The sequence below is a fragment of the Dermacentor variabilis genome, chromosome 7 (assembly GCF_050947875.1).
Source record: "Dermacentor variabilis isolate Ectoservices chromosome 7, ASM5094787v1, whole genome shotgun sequence".
NCBI lineage: Eukaryota > Metazoa > Arthropoda > Arachnida > Ixodida > Ixodidae > Dermacentor > Dermacentor variabilis.
In genome coordinates this window covers 102,065,562-102,092,841 of record NC_134574.1, presented here as the reverse complement: position 1 = coordinate 102,092,841, position 27,280 = coordinate 102,065,562, and the positions used below count along the sequence as shown (strand labels likewise).

Here is a 27,280-nt window from a genome sequence, read left to right as displayed (position 1 = left end):
ACATGATACGGCAAATAACAACCAAGACAAAAGGCATAGGGGAGGCGGAAACGCTTCGGCTTGTTCAAGCCTTCGTCCTGTCTCGAATAACTTATGCAATTCCATACGCACTACTCAACGCGATGGAACTCAACAAAATCAACACAATGATCAGAAAGACATATAAGCAGCCGATGGGCCTGTCGATCAGTACATCCACAGAACGCCTACTACGACTAGATGTGCACAACACGGCCGAGGAGCTAATCGAGGCACATTTATCCAGTCAGCAAACAAGGCTGGCGGTTACGGAAGCGGGGAGGTCCATTCCCCTACGCCTGGAGCTCTCTGCCCCTCTGAGCCATCTGCCGCCTCAGACTGTGAGCTTACACCATGCCATCCAAGGCAACATCACCGTACGTCCTCTACCTCGCAACATGCACTCAGTGCACCACGCAGAGCGAAGGGAGGCCCGGGCCCTGGCCATACACAAGAGATACGGGACTTTACCCTGTATAGCCTACATGGATGCGGGTTATTACCCCAGACGCGCAGCCAGAACAGCCACCGTAGTCGTCAACAAAGAATGTCGGAGCAGCATTTCGCTCACACGAAACAATCGCGCTCTCCCAAGCAGAGGTTGAAGTCATAGTGACCGACTCCCAACAGGCGTGCCGCAACTTTGCTAGCGGCAGAATTCATACCACTACGCTCCAGATCATCAATCAAAAGCCGCCAACGAGATCAGTCATGATCATCTGGGTGCCAGCTCATCATGGCTCTACTGGCAACGAGGTTGCCAATCACCTGGCTCGAGATCTGACCCACCGAGCCGACCCCAATGAATCTGAACCCGAGTGCATGCACCCTTTAACCTCGTACCAAGACATCACACAACACTGCAAGCTAACCCGCAGAACATATGCACCCCACACAAGTCACTACCTAGAGAGCAGGAGCGATTCCTCCGAGCTCTACAGGTTAATACATTCCCCCACCCAACCAGAAATCATCTCATAGACCCTACACAATTCTCTCCGCAATGCCGCTTCTGTGCAGAGCCCGGGTCCCTCAGGCACATAGTAGGGGGTTGCAGAGTGGCACCATTAAATCCTCCGAACCCTTACCCCACTAACGAGCTTTGGGAGAGAGCCTTGGCCAGCTCCGATCTCGAGGATCAGCAACGGCTGATTGCGAGGGCCCAGGACGCGGCCCGAGCTCAAGGCATTCTGGAATGAGGATGCCTCTCCAAAGCTGCATTCACCCAATAAAAATGTTTATTCTCTCTCTCTCTCTCGCCAAGAAAGCGATCCCAGCCTGCGACTGCTTGAAAACTTCCAGCGTCAAGCCCTCTAGACAACAACTTAGCAAAACCTGGCATAACCTCGCAAAACCTAGAAACAACTTAGCCCACCCCCCCCAAGCCTTTTATAACCTCACAAAACCTAGAAACGACTTAGCCAAGCCTACCAGCAATTTAGCAAAACCTAGCATAACCTTGCAAAACCTAAAAACAACTTAGGCAAGCCCCCTAAAAGCTAGGTGACCACAAGTTCTACTGTTGACTCCAGTCTTGCACCACTAGTGCAAGCTGTGCATTTAACAAAAATTTTAGATACTGAATTACCTATGTATCAAAATTTTTAAATTGTGATCCCAGGTTCGACTGTATCATATAGGCAGGCACATGGGGGTGGGGGGTATGAAGAGAGTAAAAATTGGATCCTTATGAAAATTAGGTCATCTGCAGCAAGCGGATTGGCACTGCTCAGAGTAGCCCATCAACAAAACAGGCACCACTTACCAGTGCGATTTCCTTCATTCTAGGTTCTACATTCAAGAAGTCGAAGCCACAGAACAGCTGGCTCGCATTAGCAACCAATGGAGTCGTCAGAGTTTTATTATTTCCTCTCTACTATAGCTGGTACGTATGTGCTGCTGGAAATTCTATTGTGACTGGCACTCTAATAGAGTTGTTCATGCTTGCACCGACTCTGCACCATCATCATGAAATCAATATCAAATCTTTATTAATCATAATTAATTACAAATAACAGTATGTACAGGTAGGGCCCCAGAGCTCCTCACAGAGTTTCCATTGATTAAAAGATCATCAGCCTAATTCAAGGAATAACGATGTGACATTTTGGAACTGTCTTTTTTTTTTGCATTGATGAAAGGTTCAAGTCCCCTGCACCTTACATCTGCCGTGGTTGCTTAGTGGCTATGGTGTTGGGCTGCTGAGTACGAGGTCGCAGCATCGAATCCCACCCATGGCAGCTGCATTTCGATGGAGGAGAAATGCGAAAACACCTGTGTACTTAGATTTAGGTGCTCGCTAAAAACCCCAGGTAGTCCAAATTTCCAGAGTCTCCCATTACGGCATGCTTCATAATCAGATCGTGGTTTTGCCATGTAAAACTCCATAATTGTTCTTTTCAGAACTTTACAAAAAGAAGCACTAGCGAGAGTCAGAGCATGCTAAATTATATTTATTATAATACGTGTTTCTAAAAACCAATTTCAAGTTCTCTACCCAGCTAACTAGCTAATGTGTCACGATGCTATGATACATTGACTTGCTGCTTATCTATGATTGCAGTGGCCGCCACACACAAACACAGCCAGAGGAAATGCCCCCATGCACTCTTGTCAATTTGTTTATTAGCGACGTCATCATACCTGGCCTTTTTGCTCCTTGACGTCAGCGAAATTCAGCATGGCACGAGGATAATGTCTACAATGCCAGGTCCAGCACTTTGAGACCAACCTTAGTGCCAAAAAAAAAAAAGTAAATGCTTTCGAACCTCTGTACATGCCAGCTGTCAACCTTTTACAAGCGAGAAACATGTGGTCGAGTTTCTACGACATTAAAAAAAATTATGCGTGGCTCTGCTACCGCAAACACCAGAGACTAGTGGAGCTGGGGGAAGGTCAGTGAAGTAGTGCCAAACCGCACGTTTAGTCTAGGTTAGTCTAGGATAGCAGAGCCACGCATAATTTTTTTTGCTGAGCTTTGTAGCTGGCTAGAGGAATATACCTCAGGCCGACCTCTCTGCATTTCGTATCATTAAACTTCTCTCTCTCTCTCTCTTGCTGAGCTTTCCCCAGCTCCACTGGTGTCTAGTGTTTGTGATAGCAGAGCCACGCATAATTTTTTTTTTCAGTACGAGAAAGAGGATCTCCGAAGTGCTCGCACGGGTTTTTATCAGAGAGCAGTGACGTCACACCACCTGTGTCCCTCCCCCGTCGCACTGCTCTTTCTCCCCCGCTAGGCTCCACCCACCTTCGCCATGTCGCTATGCTGCGCAATGCTATTTTTATACTCTGCGAACGTCAAGAAAAACCCAGCACGGTTCTAACAGCTCCATTGTAAAATTGTGTCAGTACTCCTTTCAAAGGCCCCTGACCAGGTTTGGGTATTGCAAGCAGACCGCAGTGCAGTGGGTAGATCACGAGGATGGCATTCTTGTCTGAAAATTATAAAATGGCTGCACGGCATGAAAATGGCTGAAATTTCAAACAGAAGCCAGCACACGCTCTTCCTCTCGAGGGAACCCCCACTTCCCAGAGAATCAAGGTCATACACACAGATGCCTCTGTGTAAGATGCACTGCTCTCAATGTCACCAGTTATAGCACGTGACCTCAAATCATCCAATGCAGGAGGCATATGCTGCCACTGGGTAGTGTGCTGCGCTGCAAAAAGAGGAAGAGCAAGAAAAAAGAAATAAAGGAAAAGAGGAATGGCGTAAGCGTGATGCAATCCCTCGGCTCTGGTATGGGAGAAGGCAGGGAAGGAATATTGCTTGCAGATGGCAGTTGAGGAAAGGGGAGAGAATGTCCAGGTTGGCAGTGAAGCTTGCCTCCTGGCAACATGACAAAGCTCAAGTTTGATTTTATTGAAGTTTACCTTCAGATGCACCATCTGCAAATCGGTAACATAGTTCTTCCAGTCGTGAATTATAACTGAGTGCTCTTAAGGCCTCCAACTCTATATATTTTTTCTAGAAACACAGCGCAAATGTCGCAGAAAAATATTTGGGCAACGCCTCTCGCGCGATAACGAACACTCCTTGAGCAGAACGGGCAGGCTCACCAGATACAACAACATAACCAGTGCATATCTAAACGCCAGAAGGATATACCCACCGCCGAGTCCCAAATTGAACAGGAGGCAGGCCGTCACCTGGGGACAACTCCAGACGAACACCTTCCCTTATCCATTCCGTCTGAAACGTATCTTCCCAGATAAGCATCGGGACGACATGTGCAAATTGTGCCAGGAAGGACCAGCAACACTTAAACACATGCTGAGGGAGTGCAGTGTAGTTATAGGAAGGATGGCAGTTGCTCCGGAGACCCTGTCGTCGAGGTGGGCCGCCGCTCTGCACAGCCCAGACCTCGGAATCCAGATGTGGGCAGTCCAGCAAGCCTGTCAGGCAGCGTTGAGGCAGAGCCTTGACGTTCCCCCGTGGGAGACCTGAGCCCGGGTCGCATCAAACCTTGCCAGATGTACAAGAAAGTTATATCCATCCATCCATGTAGCATGAATATATTTAGGTTACATCAGTCCACTTGTCATAATTACAAAAATTAATTGTTTGCTGATATTGACCTCTACTGGATGATCTGCTATGCGATGAAAAGAACTTAAATAGCTGTTGTAAGTAGATGCGCACGTCGAAGGCCTTGCATAAGTCGAAGGCCTTCTGATACAAGAAAGAGCAGTAATTGACTGCAGTGATTCAGGACGACACGTTGAACTTCACATCAAAGATGGCAGTGCACCAGCTTTGACTGTCTTTGTTTAGCATAGATTTTCATACCAAAGAGTGCCTTATGATGTTCTTTTTTGGCTAGTAGATGGTTATGTTTGCCTTCAGTACTATGCAGTGATGCTACCGCTGTGACAATTGCGCTGAACTGCGCCGAGAGGCAAACTCTGCTACATCCTGCTACGTTTCAGTAAAATATGGTAAATCTGCGCCCAGTCTGCGCCGAAAGGGTTGCTTGCTCTTTCAAAAAACGTAACTATGCCCTCAAGCACCATTTTACCGCACCCTCTAAAACGGCATGGCGTGAACCAGCGGCTGAATTAGCTCCGTGGTGGGCCGAGTCAAGTGATCGTACTGATGTTTCTTCCACGGCTGGCTGTCTATATTCAATACCTTCCACCCCAATGTGTGCGGGTTGCATAGGCAACAGGACAACCTCGATTTCCTGGCAGCAAGCGAACGCACTGGGGATGAGCCAGATCTCGTGCTCCTGTATGACCAATGTAAAACGGTAATCGAAGTTTTGAACGCTGTAGGGTGTCTCGCTCGATTTTCCAAACATGACGTGCACATTGTCGCAGACATGGCAGCCGTGAAAAACTTTTCCGCTATTCAATTTATTGCTTATCCCCCCACTTTTCTTGGCGTGTCGCTTTCACGGCATAAGAATGGTGTATGGCCACTACCAGGATTTTGGTTGACTTGGCACTAAACAACAAATTTCGCCATTGGATACTTATGAAGCGCCACTGGTTAAAGTCCTGCTGTATCGTATACGGCCATGATAAAAATTCGCTGCCAGCTGACGCGGTGGCGGGCAGGTCGTCTCAGCAAGTTCAGACCTGTAAACCACTTCCTTCATTGGTTGACAGATTACGGGTTAGATTGGTGGCCGGAAGCCGAAATTGGGTCTGCATGTGACATGCCAGCAACTAATGCAAGCGCTTTCGTGAAGTTTGTTTTTACGCTTACTAGATCAAATGGCAAAAGCTGGCATGTAGGCAGAAAGCTCCAAACTGAATTCGCTGATCACAGTGTAGTCTGACAGCATAACATGTGCACAGTCAAAGGTCACACACGTGAGCTGCACTTCGCGATGGTGCACAACGCACATCGAGCTGTGTGACAAGTGAAAGCGAGCCGCTTCGGCAGTGTAGATGGTTGATAGATGGCTGCAATGTAGACATAGATGGTGGTCAGTGAATCACAGCACAGGGACAAATAAGTAAATATTTCATACTACTTGTGGTACCATTTTTCGTAAGAGCGCTCCATCTTGAAGGAAACATTTATAGAAACAAGGTCACGTTGAAGGTGTTCAAAGTGCTTCCTGCACATCGCACGTCCAAGTGCTTCCATGCTTTTTTCAGCACATCTTAGGACACCACCGCTTCGTTGCAGGACTGTTATAAAAGGGGGGGGGGGGCTGCATTTTTAGTGTTTGAATTTATAGACCAATGAGCACTTACTGCTTTCACTTGCATTGGCCACCGTAAGAGTCCCATATAATATAGCTTGCAATTGCGTTCATAAACCTGCTCTGAAAGTCCATGTTACTGCTCTGAAATGCATTTTTGACTGCTCCAAAGGCTGCCCTGAAATGGGTTGGGCCAGTAGCTTCACTGACTATGTCGAAGTATTTATCCTGTCGACACTAGTTGGAATACAGTCGTACGCCTTTATAACAGAGCTCTGGCGCGCTCCGAAATCATTTGTTACTCAGCTCACTTCATTGTAAAGGTCACGCACCGCACAGCTCACAATAGAGACAGAATTATTCCTTTGTATACAGGTCATTTTCTTGTACAGGCATTCATTATAGATGCACTCGACTGTACTCAAAAGTAGATTGCATCTCCATATGAAGGCACCATACCAGGTCTTTAAGAGTTTAGAATCAGTAGTTAGCAAGATCGCTACAACCAGCTACAAAAAATGAGCAGCTCATGTAATTTCTTTTTTCGTTTCCTTGCCACTTCGTTGGGACAGTGCGCTTGGTGTAGCTTTAGTTGCGGCGGCGAAGTAGACGGGCTGCCCCTCTTGCAACCTTGGGGTTATTTTTTTTATCAGACGCCCAAGAACGTGCAGCGTCAAGCTCACACAGTGCCGCTTACAGCAGCATTATGCCGTGTCGGCACTGATAGCGCTTTCTCTCTGTGTAGATTAGATGCTCCCGAGAACAAAAGTGGGAAGTGGCATATTAAGTGCGCCTTTTTATTTTCCTCTTATTTTTGAAGACTGGACTGGTGCTATCAGTGAGACTAATTGCACTTGCTACAAACTCGAGCACCTTGTTCTCCATAAGAGAGTGCTTCACTTTAGACGTTCCTATCTAAATGCACGGGAATGCATAAGTCGTTTTGGTCTGCATCCACTGCATTGACCTTGATGAGATTTCTTGCATTTAAAAGAAAAAGTTGAAATCTTCCGACTGTAGGAAGGAAATTTATTTTTTACAAGAATTGTTTGAAATTGTAAAATGGAAGGAAACTAAGGCCTCAGTTTCACAACTCTGTATCTAAAGCAGACAAAATGGATGCTCTGGACACTGCTCTGAAGTGTACCACTGATTTGTGAGTAGGAAATTTGTAAAATCCTTGTAAACACTGTAGCAGTTTCACTTGGACTCTGATCTCATATTGCATTTATGAGCGTCAGTTGCTCTAACAGATGCAGTTTACAAAACGACATTACCTGGTTATGGTGCAGAGTTTGGGACGTGTAAACTTCATGCAATATTTTTGTAGCATACCAATTTCTTTACATTTTTGTAAAAATATTGATGCCTAAATCGAAATTCTTTCTATATACAGATGGTAGAGTTTAGCTTTCTCTCATAAATACTAGAAATTTCATTCCACTCAGTTTAGCAGTTCTCATCTCAGAACATTTCTGCGTTTTACATGTATTTCAATGGGGAAATCCGAGTGCGAATTGAGCTAAATCTTCCTCTTAATGTGTGGGTACAGTTGTGGGAAACGAAAGTCTCAGTGTATCGTTAGTGACAACCAAATGAGCCAATAGCCAGATTAAGACAAGGAAAGCATAGGGAGAATATATCTGTTTTTTAGGGGTGGGCTGAATATTCTAAACTTTCCAATAACGGATACTGTCCTATTCGATTAGGTCCTCAAATCGAATGGTCACCATTAAAAACCCAAATATTTTTTAAATAGTTTTTGTCAACTCCACATGATCAAAGATGTAATTGAAGCAAGAATGCAACAACTTTTCTCTCATCCACAGTAGACATAACAGTGGACAGCAGGCCACATCACTCAGACAGGCAGACTTTGCCGGCTAAACAGAATCACTCGCAATAAAATCTTGTTTATGCATGCCATTTGGCAGTGGGTATTGTTTGGTACTATATACAGATGCATCACCTGTGTCCTCTTATTGGAATAAATATGAATACATTTCATTTAAATATAGTTTATACAATAGCGGCACCATCTGCGGCAACCATTTAAATGAGAGAACAAGTGCTTTTTTGTTTTTTTGCTCTGCCATCGGTGCAGCCAGCAAGCATATATTTTTTGGCTGCAAAGATATACACAGGTAATAATTTGCCACCAAAGCTGGCTTCTAAACTTTATAATGCATGATCGGGTATGCTCTGAAAAGCCCCAAGCAGGTACGAAATGCTTTGTTAATTGTTCCTAGTGCTCCCTTTGTGTTTTTAATGAAGCGTGCTTTATATTGCACACTGTAATGATGAAATCATTCTAATGTTCTGATTACCAGTATGTGAAAATTGTTTATTTGATTCGATTATGGCACCGCTATTCGATTTTTACTCGTTCAGTTAAGTTTCAAAAACTGCTAATTGTATTATTTGAAATTGAAAGGTAGAATTAATAAGCAAAACGGAAATGATAGTTTGAAAAACGACAACTTGCCACTGGTGGGAGCCAAACCCACGACCTTTGCGTGTAGCACATCTAATGCTCTACCAATTCACCTAAAGTGACGGCTGTCCCCCGGTTCACATTCTTGAGTACTTGCATATGTTTACTAGATCTAGCCCTGGAAGTGTCGGTGAGTACTACTCAAGGCCATGGTTGCAGGCGTCAAACATAATTTCAACTGCAGGTGTCACTACTACAAAACGGCTGTCCACTACTAGGCAACTGGCCAGTCATTATACCAATAAACCCTCATAGCATCGTGTGCATCACGTGGACGTTGTGGGTTTGGCTCTCACCAGCCACAAGTTGTCTTTCATTCCCCTTGTCATTATCGATATCTTAGATTTCAATTAAACAACAGAGTCAATTTGATCTAAGCTTTCCTTGGCTTCATTATCTGTAGACTTACTGCAATATCAATTATGGTGAACACTCCAAGTGAACTTCCACCATCGCCGTCACCGTGATGTTCCATATAAAGTTCAAATGCGATCAGGTCGCGGCTGCACGCCATGTGCTCTACGTAGGAGTGAAAGTGAGCCGAGAAGGATGGTGACCTTCTTCCCTTGCGTGTGCGAGATCGAGCCACCATCGCTTCTCAGAAGCACACCACCTTCGGTCGCGCGCAAGGCTAAGGAAAAGGGAGGGCATTCTACCATAATATTTTGTATAATACAAGGCTTTGTAATGAGTCTTGGCGCAGCATATTTCCTTCCCATATTTGATTAGGTTGAAGTATTTAGAGGTTTAATTGCTTTTCTTCATCTTGCATGACCACGAACTAACTGTTTTTCTGTAATATTGAATTTGAACTATATGTTTTGTTGACTTCACGGCCCTGAAGTTGCCCCTCATATTATATTCAGGTTCATGTCGTGTGTGGAGCTTCATTGTACTCACAATTCAAATGAGTGGGCAAGGGCAAGAACAGACAAACATGTGATTGCAATGAGTTGTCGCTCTAAAGAAAACTCCACTTGTTGAAACATTGACTTAGGCCTGAGACATACCTTTTCCAAACACGGCTGATCACTTGAAATAGGAATCTAGGCCTTGATTTAGCAGCGGTGCCTTTTCCGATGCTATTCCTTTTCGTGCTTTTCACGCTTCGTCAGCAGTCCGAGAAACGCTTTACTGGTGTTACCAATGGGATCTGCCGGCCAAGAACAGTGTACAGTAAGAGTGGCATAGAATCGAGCAAATCGCAGCCCTAGTTTATTAGGAATGGCGCGGAGCTTCGCTTCACCAAGTGTCCGGAATGTACGTTGTTTACAAGCCAGGGTCACAGGTGTGTGTCTTGACAAGCTTGTTGTGTCCTCGTTGTTTTCACAGGTGGAAGCAGCAGACAAGCGGGGGCATCTGTGTGTTTCTTCTCGTCCTTTACTTTCTACAACTGGGCTCTCTCTGCCTGCATTCATCGCAAGATGATGCTCTCATCGCGGTGAGCGTCATTTTGTCTCTTTTCTGTTTTTCGGTGTTATCTTGTCCTGTTTTTCTAAACCTTACTATACTCCTAAGCAAAATGGAAAATTGGGCGAATTGGTATAGATTGGCCATTTTTTTTTACTGTAGCCAAAAAAAGACTGGGCACTGAATCGGCCATCTGTACACCTACACCCGGCGGATATTTTCTATCTTGATCACAAATATACGTCGTTCACACTTCTGTTGACGTTCTGGCATTTTGTGAAAATGAAGTTTTTTAACACTTCTTTAGGTTTTTTTTTTCTCATGAGGGTGGTGTTCTGAACATGCATGTGAACTTATGGTATTTATTTAAGTTCTCGATTTCCTAATAAAAATTCATTGGTAAGTGGAGTGACATGTGTGTGTGTGCCTCCTTTTCTCTTGTGCTCCGTCTTTTTTGTGCTACAGTTCCAAAATGCTTGATGTACTCAGTCTCATACATAGCAGACGACACTACAGAAGCCATACGCAAGTAGTGTGGTCATAGATGTCTGACTCTGCATGTCTCGCAATGCAGTTTGTTTTTGTATCTGCAATGCTTTTATCAGAATGACTACTGCATATATCCCAACTACAACCTTTGAACGTCAGTTTATGCCAAATCGCGTAATAGTTTTCCCAACTACAACCTTTGAACGTAAGTTTATGCCAAATCGCGTAATAGTTTTCCCAACTACAACCTTTGAACGTTAGTTTATGCCAAATCGCATAATAGTTTTTCGCCTTACTATGACTTGGTTGCGAGTGCAAGCGGTACATGGTGCTCCCTTGTTGTGCAACCGTGTTACTCTGCCCATTCCATAATAAAATAGGTTCACATCTGCGGTACTTCGCACATAAAAAAATGCATCTGATTTTGCAGCCTAAAAGCTTGAGACATAATGTTACGTCAAAATACACGACGCGTACATGCATCCTTCATAATATGTAACTGTCGGTTTTTTCCGGTAACGAATGCAAGCAGTTGGAGAAGTCTCTGTAGTCTTCATTGCAATGCCTGCTACGTGTGAAATGAAGTCGAATCATATTGACACATGTACTTGTTTATCTTTCATTGACTGACCACGTTTCACCGTCTAACAAATGTTATCGCTCAGCCTAGGGACGCGCCTGCATGTATCGGAGGTTTCTCAAATGTTATCTATGGTTCTATCCGCTGTCTGTTGTCACTGAACCTTGTGTAATCTGATTGCATGTATGCGCGACGTGAATTGTGTAGTACTTTCTGGAAGACGCGGGGGCACGGGTGACTATTCTGGAACCTTCGATGACTCATGTATAAAAGCCGATGCGCTTGCCCCGCAGATCAGATTTCGCCGATCGCCGACTGTGTCCGCCGCTGTCACTGTGCATTGAATGTAACTTGCTTTTGTGGGCACAAGTTCACCTAATAAAAAGTTAGTTTCGTCATTCACAGTTTTGCTGCTTCACCATGACACTACGTGACAATATTGACACCATGACACTACATGACAGCACTCTCCTGGTTGACCTGGTGGCTAGTGCCACCAACTTGACCAGGAGAAAGACGACGTGGTTGGTTGGAGAAGGTTTAGGAGAAGCACATCAACTCCAGTGCTTCTCGTTGTCTGCTTTCTTAGGAAGTGACATGCATGTATCGTGGAGTGATTATGTACAGTGGCATGTCAATGAGTCGGACTTCTCATGCTTAGCACAGAATCTTTCGTCTTAGTGCATTGCTATTCCTTGGCAGGCACATGTATTATTTCTTTGCAACACAGCCTCACTGACTGAATACAAGTAAGCTGGATGACAGGAAGCTCAGGAGTTGATGTGCATTGCTGGATTGGCAAAGCAGCCGGTGGGGGGGGGGGGGGGGGGTAGCCATCACCATAGCTCAATTGGTAGAGCATTGCACTTGTAATGCTCAAGGTGTGGGTTTGGCTCCCGCCAATAGTTAGTTGCCTTTTCATCCACTCTCATTTCGCTGAACATTTCTACATTTCAGTTTTGAGAAGACCAGTTAATTTCTCCCATGATTTCCTTGGCTTCATTGTCTGTCTGGCTGTGTATGAAAACCCCTTCAATTTTTTTTTTCTCTGGCACATTGCTTGTTAGAACCACCAACTCTAGAACTACCACAGAGATGCTGGCTGGATTTTGGACTTTTCGTTAAAGATGTTCTCTCCTTCCCTCTGATGTGTTGCCACCTTGTGACCCATGGTATACGTGCACAGGAAAACACGCTGACGGAGGTATTGACGCCCATAGCCATGATGTTGGTGCTGGGGATCATGCATGCTCAAGTCGTGGCCACATACACCACCAATGGGCAGCTGAAACCCATGCAGAGGACCAAAGTGTATGTCTCTCTCTTTTCTTATGCTCTACCCACTCTAGCACAATGAATGAATGAATGAATGAACTATTATTTAACCAGTGTGAATTGCTGTGCCTTCAAAGTGGATCCCTTAGTTCGAGTCCACAAAGGTTGCAGCCACCACCTCGGCACATGAGTACAATACCTCGGCAGGATGCTGCGCTGCCAAAAAAACACATAAAAGAAAAATATTAAATCAAATAATTTTGCGAGGTGTATTGAGTTTTTTTAATGACGAGGGGGTGACTCGCAAGGTTGTGTAGAAAGTTGCGATTTAATGGGTCCCTTGATTCTTTTTGCTAAGCAAACTGCCCGTGACAAACAGAGCAAGTTATGTTCAGCTGACCGACTTTTGGCAAAGGTAATTTCATCACTGCTTTGCCAGTCAGCCTGTAAATTAGGTGAGCAATGTGCCAGTCGTATTTTATAATATGCTCTTCACCTTTTAATGTGAAAAACAGACATTGTGGCTACAACATAATTGTGGTGTTTTCCTGAACCTTGTGCTCCAAAAACATTTGCAGTAGGGGATACGTATCCTGAGCTGTATTGGTGGCCTCAGATGTCAAGGTCTTGCTGTATGCTGAGGCCTGCACACATAGAGGGCACCACACTAAATAATGTTGACATAGCGGTGTAAAGAAGTAGCATCATTGAGCTCTTCTATGAGACATATATGTCGATCCCGGATATATCGAACTCGAAGCGGATTGCGAAATAGTTCGATATATTGATAATTCGAAATGTAAAATATGCATGTCAAAAGCTTCTCTAACAACTCCACACATCTCAAGGCAGTTTCCCGATGTCATGACTAACGGGAACTTGCCGATCTGTGCCTCCAAGTCGCGTAAAAAAACAAAAACACAGTGTGATGACAAGAGCACTTTATTTCGGAAGAAAAGAATCTGTGACCTTTGCTTGCTTTTTCTTCTGCACCAAGTTCATTAAGCTGTCCGCAAGCTTGTTGACAGTGTCCAAATGAGAAAGGCCAGTTCTTTCCATTGTGCCACAACAGCGGAGAATGACGCTAAAGGATGATGCAAGTTCAGCTGCAGTGCATGGTGTTTAGTCCTCTTCGTCGGAACTTTCGCCGCTGCTAGAGTCTGCATCCTCATCACCCATGATGTCAGCCACAATCTCCACCTCAGCGTGATCCGCTACAGCTTACACGCCGTCATCAGCGCTGACGAAATCGCGTGCTGTAACGCCGCCTGGGAATGCCGAGAGCTCGCAAAATTCGCTGTCCAGGCATCCAGCGTCCGTCGACGACATCCGTCGTCGTCGAAGACATCCGTCGTCTGCAGCTACCACAAAGCCTGCTTTGCAGAAGCAGTTCACAATTGTGCTTTTCTTCATGTTGTTCCAAGCACCAGCCAGCATTTGAATGGCTCCGAGGAGGTCCACCTTGAGTTCGATTGCTAATCGAAGGTTGATTAGGAGCCTCTGCACCAGTCGTCGTCTGTACCCAACCTTAAACGCTTTCACAATGCCTTGGTTGAGAGGCTGAACTTTTGCCGTTGTGTTTGGCAGCAGAAACTTGAGGGTGATCTGCTTTAATGGGCAGACGACATGATGGGCCGAACAATTGTCAAGAAGAAGGCAAACTTTGCGGCCAGACTTCTCCAGTTCGGTATCCCATGCCTGTAGCCACTCAAAGAAAAAATCGCATGTCATACAAGCTTCCTTATTGGACGCATATCGAACTGGGAGGCCTTTCGCATTCTTAAAGCAGTGTGGCGACCTGCTCTTTCTGATAACAAACGGCCGTAGTTTGCATGACCCATCCATATTTGCAGCAAGCAAAATCGATACGCACACTTTGCTGTTCTTTCCACCATGGCATGCAGTGCCCTTCAGATGCAGGGTCTTGTTTGGCAGCATTTGTTAAAACAGTGCCGTCTCATCTGCGTTGAATATTTCCGACGGTGAAAAGCTGTCGGAAATATTTGGCCGCTCTTCGGACATCCACTTTTCTATGTGACTTGTGCTAGTCGCCTCGCTTTCGCCCGAAAGTGTCTTTCCGACGATGCTGTAGTGACTCTTAAATCGCTGCTGCCAACCAGTGCCACCAGTGAAGCTTTCTTCTCTGAAGGCCACTGCAAACCATTTGGCCTTCTCCATAAGCATTGGACCGTCAGCAGGTATATTCTTGGCACGTGTCTCCAAAAACCAGGCGTACAATGCCTTCTCAACCTTGTAAAAAGTTGAGACGTGCACAGGACACGCTCCAGAGCGACTGGACTGCCTTCAGCTTAACATCGGCTTTGTTCTTGAGGATCATACTCGGGGTGTTGCGAGGAATTCCGAACGCCGCGGCGAGCGACGACTTTTTCTCGCCAGCCTCCACCCGTCGAATGATGTCCGCCTTTATAGAAAAATCCAAATTCTTGCGTTTCTTTCACGGCCATGGCTCTGGAACACGCGCCAAAAACGGAAAGAAAAACGCACTGCGCCACACGAGTCTCAAGCCTTCGCGTTGGCCTCATGAATAAAAGGAACAAAGCGAATCGAAAGACGCACCGCCCCGTATATCCGCACTACCACAAGCCCAAGATGCACTGACCTCGTTCGTCTTGGTGCACCGACGGTGTCAGCCAACTAAAACACAGGAAACGGGCGCCTGCGGTCAGCGTGGTTTCTCCCTTCTGCTTCCCTTTCACACCCAATCGCACTCCTCGTCACGTGCCTTTTACCCACCCGCCCCTTTCTCAGACTGCCGGGCGGCGCGCGTGAGATCGCGGGAACATCGCGAGAGCCTCGTAAGGAAAAGCGCACTTGCGGGGGTGGGATGCAATGGAAGAAGCGCACTTGCAGGGGTGGGGTATGGTGGGAGAAGCGCATTTGCCGGGGCGCAGCTCAGCACTGAGTTCGATACATCGATATGCCGGTGCACGGGAGTTCTATGTACGCGAATAATAGCGCTATACTTTTGCATGGGATTCCCAAGGGGATTTTTCAACTTTTCGATATAGGCAATGATTCGATATATCCGGGTTAGATATATCCGGGATCGACTGTATAACAAAATTGTCCAAATCTTCCTTAAAAACAACATAATTAGCTTCTGTTATCGTCAGTGGTTGACTGCTGTTTACCACTCTTAACACTCTCTGTCGCTGACAAAGATAGTCACCACCGGAATTAGTACCATTATAGCTGGTGCCAAGTATAGTGGTCATGACGCCATGCTTCTGGAAATCTCTGGGATATTTGGTTCGCTTTTTGTCATTCCCTGTGGTATGAAAAAGGTTAAACGAGACATCATGGAAGCTGCTGGATCTAGTAAAACTGGCCAACCTGTGTTTCTCTGCTTCCACCCTGTTTCATTACGTTCAACATAATTAGCCTTTTCATTATTAGCATCAGTGCTTGACTTCCATTTAGTACTTTTAAACTGAAAATTATACATCCACAGGGGAGCTGCTGTGATATGTTCGTAGGGTAGTGCCACTGCTCTCCTATGTGCAGACACCGCAACTGCAGTACAGCACTTGTGGTGTCTGCTCGTATGTCATCCTTGTTATTATCATGCTGTACCTACCATCATGGATTGAACATATAATCGAACTTTGCAGTAATAGCTATACAGTCAATGACTGATTGTTCAGGTATCGATAATATAGACATGCTTGATTATTCGGACAGCTCCACCACACTGCCACTAGCCCTATAGACTTAATGTATTAGGACGACCGAAACTTTGGACACCCTACAGTGCGTTGTGGATAATTTGAACTCCGACTGCATGACCGTGTTTTATTATCGTGACAGAATCGGGCAGGAAGTAGCTACATTTTCATTTTGAGACCTCGCTGGCATGGTCCTCAGCTATGTTGCTGGCACTGTGAAACTGAAACTAGCAAAGCCTAGTCGATGTAGTAGCCGCGGATGAGAATTCGTTTGCATGCACCGACTGTAGTTTCGTCTATCTGTAGCGACAGCACGATAATGGTGGACATACAGGCTGCTATTGCGGCGATGCCTTCTGCTCAATTCTATGTCACTCTTATTGTCTACTGTTCATAGCCGGCTGATCTTGTTGATAATGTGCATGGAGTGTCGCTCTGATCACTGGCAAAGTGCTAAAGGCATGAAAAGGAATAGCATAAAATGCACTGCTAGAAAATCACAGCCATAGAATGTCTACGTCAAGGGCAAGAGTATGTGTGAGCATGCAGCAACACTCGACAAGCTTGGGCCATATTCATGGACGATCACTTTCTGAAGATACTTTCATTTTCACAATATTTCACATGACTAGCCCTAAACGGATAAACGAGCAGCAGCGTTATTGCACAGTAATAAAATAGCATGCTTGGAACTGTGCCAAGTATGACGTTGCTTTTAGACATGGATACGTCTTGCACTATAGTCAGTGCTGGGCAGTATCGAAGATAAGTGTATCTTACATACTATCTGAGATACTCTTTGGGTATCTTGTATCTGTATCATGATACCTCTGGTGAGACATGTAACAGTGTCTATTTCCGATACATGAAAGAATCTATTATGTATCTTGATGTACAATACTGCTGTCACAACATTACCCTGCGAAACTATAAACTTTGGCTGAAGTCTGCTTCTCAAGCTGATACTGCTGCCACTAAGCCACCTGAATTTTCAGGGGCGCTGAATTTTCTATTCTCCGACCTTAACAGGAAAGGTGACAATACTTCATGCTTAAATGTCATAGCTATTAGTGGTGCCGCCTATATCGTGTTTCTTTGTATTCATTGTGTTTGTGTGATACGGAACTGCCTTTCTATATTACTTCCTATATATTTTTGTTTTTTTGGCTCACCGTTAAATTTCTTACTGTTACAAATTAGCAGGTAATCCGAGCTTTATGCGACAGTAGTGTAAATAGCAGTGGTACCCTGCAATGCTTTGTGCCACTACAACGCGTATGAAATGTTTTTGGGCTGCACAAGTCTTCTCGTAGAAGAAAAATTGTAAAAGAATTGCATGTTAATGAATACGTCACCATCAAACGCTTTACGACAGCAGATAAGTTGAAAAAGGTCGCAGCTTTACCTGAAAGGCAAAGCATCGATTGCGATAGCAAATTAGTAGATAGCTATATGAAGTAAGGTTGGTAGTTTTATCATCCGTGTAAGCTTGTAAACATTCGCTTGCTAACTAAATTAACCATCATGGTGTTACGCGCTCACAGGTAAGCATGAACACATCTCTCTCGATGACCACAGAAACTCACTGTGAAAATGCTAGAGTGAGGAATCGTGGCAGCAGCAACGAGCGAATTAACCTTCGTGCATCTCTCACTTGATCGTGAATCAAACATCGAAAGCACAGTGCATATGAAGCTATAGGCACTACGCGCACTCTGCAAACATCGCAGATTGATTTGAAGATGAGGCCCATGCAGGTGCGCACTTTGGCCATGTCGCAGATCGCTTTCAAGATATGGCACCCGGACAGCCACGCCGTAAGCAGCAGCTGCTGGAGAAGAACCCCCCCCCCCTTCCCCCATCTCTCACTTCACCCCGTGCCTCGCACGTGACATAAGAAGGTGCGCTTATGCCCTGCATTTCTCTCTCACGCATGTGAGATTGAGCCACATTTGCCGGCTCACCCTCGCACGCTTTCACTCGCACATACAGCATACGGCAAGTGGCGACGATTTTATTCCCTTGGACTTTATACGGAACCTCACGGCAGTGCTGACGGCAGAAATCCACCTGGAGTGCCCATATAATTGCTATCACAATAATATGAAATGTCATTCCAGCTTTACGGGCTCTCTGTATACAAGATGCATCACAAGAAAAATGACACTATCAGCATTAGACAGTGTTAGTATAGCGTACGCTAAAAAATAGCGGGTTCTCACTGCGCATGCGCTGAACGCTAAATGAAATAGTGGGTATAGCGGGCGTGCGCAACGCAAACGAGTTAGCGTTAGCATTTCTTGTATGGTTTGCATGAAACACGGCAGCGGTCCCAGCTGCCCGCTTCTAATTGAATTTGACGTTGCTTTTGTAAAATGCACTTTGTTCGTAGCAAATGATTGTGTAAACGGCTTTTGCTTAGTCTCAGGCCGCTTTGACGACAGAGTATTATGGATAACCTCGTGGTGTTTTCGAGATCGCTTCTCGTTTCGAACGAGTCGAAGCCTAATGGAAGAAACATTCGAGATGTCAGCGCCACCTATCGCTACAGTTGGGAAATAGCCGCAACGATGGCATATGACCTCTGAGATCCGAAGGTATCGCCGGCAACTAAAACAGTCAAAAACGTGCGCTGCTTAGCGTACGCTACACTATAGCGTATAGCGTATGCTATAAGTTGCGTTTGCTAAACTAAAACTGTCTAATATTCATATGAAATTGAAGGTCTCTTTGAAAGTGGCAATACAAGAATGCAGCACACCTTTTTTAGTAATAAAGTAGCTTATTTTTGAGCGAATCCACTTGAACGTTTTGGCAGTCTCCATCGATTCTGAAGTATCGGTTAGTGACAGTATTAGGTTAAAAGAAACAAGTTTGCAGTAACATATCGTCATCTCTAATGTCATTGCTTCATGACTGTCACTATTGTGACAAAAAAATATTAACAGGCTCCACTCAAGTACCCAGAAAAACTGAGAAGGCTTCGTGAGGTAACCAGTTTTGCCGTCGGCAGGACATAGAAAATAGAGATCCCATATGATATTGCACATCACTGATCCCTGTATCTGTGGAACTGGTCAGTTAACGCTCACTACAACGTACCCGCGTGCAGTAGACTTTCGGATATAACGGACCATATTTCAGCCTTAGTTTGTTCTACCTATTTTATTAATGCAGCAAAGTTCACTTTTAACGAACTATTGGCTACTGCAGACGAAATTAGCGGCAATTTTTGTAAAAATCAGGCATATAAAAAGGACTTTTGCCGTGTCAACACGGCCTGGTAACTGACTTGCGAGGGTGAGCCGACGATCGAGGTTCAATGGCTTGCGTGCGAGTAAGGTAGGAAAGCGGGGCGGAAGTGCGCCGTCTTTTGCACCCGAGGCACGGGACGGGGAGGCGAGGGAAAGAAGGGGGGAACGTTATACTCTGGAGGCTGCTGTTAACGGCGTGCCTGTGCGGGCATCGTATCTTGAAAGCAATCTGCGATGTGGACAAAGTGCGCGCTCGCCCAGGCACCGTATATTAAAAATTAAGTTATAGAGTTTTACATACCAAAACCACTTTCTGATGATGAGGCACGCCGTAATGGAAGACTCTGGAAATTTGGACCACCTGGGCTTCTTTAATGTGTACCTAAATGTAAGTATGCGGGCGTTTTTCGCATTTCGCCCCCATCGAAATGCGGCCACCGTGGCTGGGATTCGATCCCATGACCTTGCACTTAGCAGCCCAACACCATAGCCACTAAGCAACCATGGCAGGTGGTGCCGTATCTTGAAAGCGATCTGCAATGTTTACAAAGTGTGCACCCATACGGGCACCTTATTCTGAAAACGATCTGCGATGTGGACAAAGTGCGGCAAGTGCCAGTAGCTTCGTATGTGCTGTGCTTTCAACGTTTAATTTGCGTTGAGGCGAGAGACAGCACGAAGGTCAATTCGCTCGCTGCTGCTGCCACGCTTATCTTGCTTAATTTGCTATCATAATTGATGTTTCACCTTTCGGGTGGAACTGCGACTTTTTTGTTCAGTATCTACTTTTGACGTTCATTACTCACTCTGCAATAAAGTTGATAGACATCACGACAAAAGTTCTGGAAGTGAGGCAATTTGGATATTACGGACTTTGGATAAAATGGACGTTTTTGGTCAGATTATCATGGTCCGTTGTAATGAGCGATGACCATAGTTAATTAGCAGCATTGTTGCTACTCATTGTTTGTAACTATGCCATTGTAAACATTGTGTCACATTGTAAATCTCCCATTGCTTGTTGGTAAAACAGGTGTACTTGCTATATTAATGTATATCTGTGAAGCTTGAACTGGGAATATCTTGTTTTTACTTTATCTCATACTCAGCAGGCAATGCTGCTGGAGCTAAGCTAATAGTGTGGTCATAAAAGTCACACTTGGTGTGTTTCACAGCACAATCACTTTCTATCTGCGACACCTTCTGTAGAATAACTACTTCATGTATGACAACTGCAACCTTTAGGCATGAGGCTATGTCAGATCACGTATTATTTGTTCAGCTTTGTGCTCCCCGTGTATCTACACTTAAACCTTGCTCTAACAAGGTATAACATCCAATGCATAACATCCAAACTTGCTCTAACATCCAATGCGAAAATACATTCAGTATATCCACTATTCATTATAAGCTGCTTATATTTGTTACATGCTGATATCGCAAGAAACATATCTGATTTAGCTTGTCATGCCCAATAATTTGTGATGGCCATGCTCATTTTGATTGTATATCTTTCTTTAACATGTGCCACTCTATTTTGGTCACAAAATAAGTCGTTCTAGCCTTCACAGCATTATCTGCTGTGTACGAAACAGATTATGGTAATACCAGATGTGTGGTCCCACTGCAGAAATCTTCTATTTGCATTAAATATGTCTGCGATGCTGATGTTACAGAAGGAAGAGGCCAAAGCGTAAAGTCAGGTCACGCAGCAACTACGAAGGAAAGTCCTCTCCCGGGACAGCATCCGAAGACAAGCCCGACAGCTTGTGGTCCGAGTTCCAAGCCAACCGTACATCCTGCGGGTCTGCTGCTGAAAACACGAGCCATCCAGTCAGAAACTCAAGCCGAATCTCCATTGTTGGTGGATCCAACATGCAGAACAACCATCCCGACAGAGATGGTAAGTGAGAGGCAGTGTGCTGTCAGCCTCCTTTATTTCGAATATGGCTGGGCACATGGGATTGGTTCAAATTGCCGAAACATCGAACTGAATGGTACTTTTGAAGTTCTTATTACAGTTGAACCTCGCAATAATGAAATCGGCAGGGAATGCAAAGAAAAATCACTTTTGTGAGAATTTCGTTGTTGTAAAAAGAGACAGCACACATAGGTAATGCATCGAAGAACAAAACTGTACTGTCAAAATTCCGTTAGCCTACTTTGCAAGCGTTGCTCAAGGATATAGAACCGCATTGCCGACAGTACAAAGTGCGCCACATGCGTCGACCAGCAGTGTCAGCACTGCCGTAGTGCAGTATTCTTGGTCAGTTGCTTTTGAAGATGCGATCACTTTTGCGAGGCTTTGCATAACTCGGCATCAGACACAGAGCAACAGCGCACGCAGTAGCATTTCTCCAGTGCACGCTGTTGCCTTTAGGCACACACACATCCGGCGCCGAGCGCAAAAGTGATCGTATCTCATGTACTCGAAGGCAAACAATTGAGATAATGCCCTTTTCGCACAAATCTACGGCCGGCACTGAATCCGGACACGATGCCTGTCGGGTGGCACCAAAGCCAGCGTTCTTGAAGCAAAGGATGCATATATTGCCGGATGATTGCTCGATCATGGCCTAATGCGTGATACTCCATATGCTGCAACCGCCATCTCAAGTGTCATAAACAATTCTGTGTCGGTGGGACGTGGATTTCCTTGTTATTGTTGCATTTTTCTCACCGAGGCGCACATTACGCAGTGCACTGCCGCGATCGGCAATTGTTCTTGGAAACGCATGTTTAGTTTGCATTCAGTTTCACCTCACGCGATTGGCCTAAGCCTCGCCGAATTGTCAGCTGCGGGGAACGCAAACTGAATGCGCATTTCGAACTACAATCTACGATGTCGCGTGCAAAAACCGTCGTCACATTTCGGTAGCAACATGCGTGCCACTTCAAATGGGCGATCAACAAACAAGATGGCGGCCATGATGAGTTTCCAGCACACTGACCGCTTCCGGTGCTTGGTTGTTCTTGTAAACAAAATTGGCAGAGCCCACAAAAGTGTAATGTGGTGGCATTTTACGCAATTTTAGTGCAACACAATCGCATTTGAGCACATTTTGGAGCCTGCTAGCCTTACGCGAGTAGGTAATATCTGGAGTTAAGTTCGGGCGAATTTCGTTAGTACGGGATTGCAGTACAACAACATCTTGTTTCCAAGAGGTACGAAATGCATTGAATCCTATGGGCGTTCGCCAGGAATACGAAAATGGTTCATTGTCACGAGAATTTCGTTGTTGTGGGATTTCATTATCATGGGTTTCGACTGTATTGCGATAGCAATTACGTGGACCTTCCAGTCAAACTTGCGGCACCACGTAAACCTATGACGAGGCAAGCTTGTCACAACCTAAAAAATGACAATCGCTCATGACAAGCTTAGGTAATCAAGATTCAGTTTTAAGGGTTAAGATCAGCATGTGCCCAAACTGTCTCTGGTCTGCTTCATCTGCATAAGGCAGTGAGTCTCACCGTTCTTCGCTCACAGCTTGTATAAATCGTTGTGGTAAGGTGAGGTGACATGCCTCTCTTCCTTATCTGTCTTTGTCCAATCACAGTGTTTCGACACATGGAGGACCGAAAGAATTCAGACGAAGAGAGCGGTCTCGAGAGTCTCTCGAACCACAATGGCCCCGAGGAACAGTATGTGCCCCAGGAAGTCCAGGACAAGCTGTCGAGCTTCATAGAGCCAAGCGGCGGCTGCAGCCACTCTGTCGTCCCGGAAGTCAACGGCCAAGCCACGGCTGCCAAGAGAGAGCCCAGCTCTGACGACGAAGAGTTCTTCGTCGCCAGAAAGCAGCGTTCCCGAAGCCACGACAGTAAGAGGCGTTCGTAGTGTTTGCCCACCCAATGTGACTCATTGCAATTCGATTTTCGAGAAATGCCCATGTGGGCTTTTGCATACTTGGCAGGCAAATCTGCAGGAACTGCGGAGGTAGTGTTCTCACAGGAATCTATCACTCTGCATTTCATAGCAAACTGGCTTTTAACCTGTAACATGAGTGCATATGCAGCCCGTGCACCCTGTTTTAAAGGTAATCTTCGCGTGTGCATAGAGTGAAAGGGTTGAGATGGCCTGGCATCGTGCGCGCTGTCTGTCTTCACGCACGCTTAGTACTGGAACTTGTGTAATCTTGAGTTTCGGAGACACGTTGAAGTGAGAGGCAGATGGAGCATTTGATCCCCACTGCTGGCACTTTTCATGATGATGTCGTCCCCTTGCGAGTGACGCTACGAGCCCTGGAGGTGGAGCGAATGCAGAAGCATGGCTGGCTTTGCTTCATACTGCTGATGTGATGATGTCGTCAACATGGCACACAAAAACCCGTATCTTTCATTGCTGACACTCAAATTTAACAAAATGCATTTTCTTTCTCGTTTAAATTTAATTTTTCTGATCGCCCGATAATTTGAACGATTCTGTGGCCCCTTTCGTGTAATTCATCAGTGACTGTGCTTGCTTGCATGAAAGGTCGAATTCCAATATAATAACATTTCGATGTAATGAAGCTAACCGCTGACTTTAGTGATTTTTTTTTATATTGAGGTTTAACTGCACTCATATACCACATGTAGCCTTTTGGTTAATTCATTGCGGTATTTACAACGAGTCCGTGTATAGGTGAAAAGAGGGAGAGGGTTGGTTTTCCACGGAACTTCGGCAAGTCTGATAGGTTCCCCCAAGGCCAAGAAGGTTGAGAACTCCTGGTGTATACCAACCACTTATGACTAATTTAACCATAGCGAAATTTCATTTCAGTCGGACTTCGAGATTTTGCATATTCTGCATGACACAGCACAGCGCGACCATTTCGGCGTTCAGTGCCGGCATAACGTCTCTTTTGCAGTTTGCCAAGAGGCCAGCAACATGAGTGGTTTCCCAACTCAGTGGTGCGCAGCCACGCCGATTGACGCCAGTCCCCACCACTGCCTCAGCGAGGAGGTGGTGGGCCCCGGCCAGCTCAGCCGGATGTGCGTGGAAGACGATGAGGATGACGACGACAAGCTGGAGCCTCAGCGACGCCGCTCATCGCCCCCTGACCTCCCTCCCAAGAAGACGGTGAAGCCCGGCCTCCGGAACCGTCGCATGTCGGCGAGCGTCTTTCCCACGCTGCCGTCGATCCGTCTGGCGCGGTGCGACTACAACAGCTCGTGCGACTCCGACAAGGACACCACCGTCCCCAACACTCCCACCAAGGTACATACCAAAATGAGAGCGCTCGAAATGTGTTCACCTGATGGCGCAATTTATTGTGGGTACGGTTGCACAAGACGAGATAAGCACAAGGAAGTAAACAGGATGGGCACTGTCCTTGTCTTGTCTTGCACTACGGCACTCGTAATGAATCATTACCAACTAGACTGGTTGCCCGTGCTGCTGACAAGTCAAGTCGTGCAGCCATTGTGGCTGTTGAGATAGTGGGTTGAGCAAATTAGCAACTTATTTAAAGGATTACTGACAGAAAATTTCCCTCTTATTTTTTATTTCTTTATTGGATTGCCAGTAGTCATGCTATAGAGCTGCAATTCATTGAGAGCGCAAAAAAAATATTCGTTACTTTAGCTCTTGATGCGACAGTTCAGAACACGGGCCAATTGCAATGCAGCTTTAGACATCAAATTGGAGCCTATTCACGTCACTGAAACTTGGCATGACAGTCAGGTAGTATGAGACACCACTGATACATGCACTAGGATCACGCTGCTGAGAACTTGGTCCATTGAGCGCTCAATGGGACAAGAGGGGAGAGCTGGTTCACCTGCGTTTTCAAGAAAAGTACATAATTGCAAGTGCGCATTCGGCTGCTTTCAACAACACTGTCAATGTATGGCCTTTAAACACCACGCTGGGCTGGCTGGCATGGCTGCCATCTCCGCTTTTCGTGGCCTGCATAGTCTCTCTTTTTTTTTTCATTATTGAAGCTATGCTGCACTTCGTGCGCTTTCCAAGTGGGTTGCATGAAAGTTGGTGTAATCAGGTAATTATTGGTGGCGCTCTCGAGGTATTGAGTTGGCATCCTCCCAAGGAAGCAAAAGAAAGTGAGGCACAGAGTGTTCACGTGAGTACTTTTTTAAGTGGCACGGTTTAGCGAAGAAGGACACTTGTCAACACAACCGGCTGCAGCCGCACCAATCCTGCAAGCAGAGTGCCCTCGCATTGCACATTCTGTTCTGCAGCCTTCCATTCAACCGCACATTCTTAGACGCCTCTCTGTCCACAGCTAGCTCTTCGCAGTCTCTCACCTTTACATGCACACAAGCGTGCCACTTTTATATAATTCTCTGTCTCGGTGAGTGCCATCTGGAGGCTTTTCAAGTAGCTAGCTGTCCTATTAGCTAACAACACAGGGCACTATGAACAGGTTTCCCACAGTTGAAATGCACAGCAGAATCTCATTAATACAATGCCATTCGCGATTGAAGGCACAAGAAATGACCCAGCACAGTCATGCCTCTTCTTTACTGTTCATACGTTCCTGGAAAACATGATTTTTTGGCACGACTGTACAGTAAATCACCAAATTGCATTGTATAAGATGTCTTTCGGACAGTAGACCCCACGTAAACAAGAAAAGGCACGAGACGAGGCACACATGATCGCGAACATTAGCCACCCACTGCGGCAGCTTCCCTGCAATACTTGCCCGCCTCTCTCATGTTAAGATGCCGACGGGCACTCAATTTCCTGTTCCGGTACGAGCAAATCGCAAGCCACATTCACAGCTATCGCCGCCATCCCTCTTGCGATAAGTAGCTTCACTTGTATGTTTCACAGTGCGTAGGACATAGTGCCATTGGAAGTCTACTGCACACATTTAATAGGTGATAACCAAACCGCACTGCCGTTCCCTGCAGCAGGTGGCTCGAAGTGAGCGCCATGTTTCGCTTTGGCAGCATTGTAGGCATCATATTCTGGCGTCACCCACCTGGGCTCGATTTTGTTTCGGTTTCCTGTCATCCTGGTTCACTTGGGCCCCACCAGCTCGACATGCATTGGCATCTTGTGCCACGATTGGCGCCGATTGGGCCCATCAAAACTTCCTGCCAAAATGCCCCACTTGAAGAAGCTGCTGACCCAGGCCAAATTTGAGCAGTGAAAACGTAAGGTTGCCAAAGCCGCAAAAACAACAAAGTGCTTGTCAGGCTGCTCAGGCCTCATCAGGGGATGTGTTCTCGGACGGCAACTTTCGGCAATATCGCTGCCAGTGCGCGCTTATTGGCTGGTTAAGCAAAACCAGATGATCTGATTGGCTGATTAAGCACTATGCCACAGGAATGAGATAGTATCGCTGAAACTGATCGTCCGATAATACGTCCCCAGCTCAGCATGATAAAAAGGCCTTTAAGAGGGACAACGATTAATGCCTGGTCCACGATAGCTCAGATGCAATAAATTTTCTTTTTCCAAATGAGAACAACTCACTATTACTCTATCTTTTACCACGAAAAAATGCTAAGTGAACAATCAAGGACCCTGCACATATAATCTCTGAAAGTATGAAAATCGGAGTGCAGGTTACAACTGAGTAAATGTGGTATTTACTCTACTGCAAAAGGCAATTCTTTGTTCTGTTTGTGTTTTCAGTGCTGTGTTATCGGCGCATTAGGCTCTACAAATGTGTGCCAGGGAATCGGATGCGATTTGGTAAATTGAAACTTTTGTCAAATCGGGTTTCTTTAAACTGAGAGTTGAATGGTAGTTAAGAATAGTACTTGCCGACTTGGCTAATCTGTCTGATGTTGGAAAACCGCAGCGACCGGCGTCGGATATTGAATGGCCCCTGCTTTCAAACACCGACTGCAACGGCTATACGTCAAGTTCTGAAGGGCTCGACGGGGACGAGGAAGATGTTCCTGAGGATCCATTTGGGTTGGATGGTGCAGAGGTGAGTTCATCTTCTGATGCAGCTGAGGTG

General features: G+C 45.7%; 1 protein-coding gene across 2 annotated transcripts in view; it reads left to right on the top strand.

Moving 5' to 3' along the window:
- Positions 1–27,280, top strand: part of phtf (putative homeodomain transcription factor) — a 67,590-nt gene that overhangs the window by 7,171 nt on the left and 33,139 nt on the right. For both annotated transcript variants that reach the window (XM_075698890.1, XM_075698891.1), the window contains exons 5-11: positions 1,807–1,903; positions 10,000–10,108; positions 12,333–12,457; positions 21,038–21,264; positions 22,922–23,182; positions 24,212–24,561; positions 27,119–27,250. In XM_075698890.1, the coding sequence (XP_075555005.1) occupies positions 1,807–1,903; positions 10,000–10,108; positions 12,333–12,457; positions 21,038–21,264; positions 22,922–23,182; positions 24,212–24,561; positions 27,119–27,250 (1,301 nt within the window). The remainder of the gene's footprint in view (positions 1–1,806; positions 1,904–9,999; positions 10,109–12,332; positions 12,458–21,037; positions 21,265–22,921; positions 23,183–24,211; positions 24,562–27,118; positions 27,251–27,280) is intronic.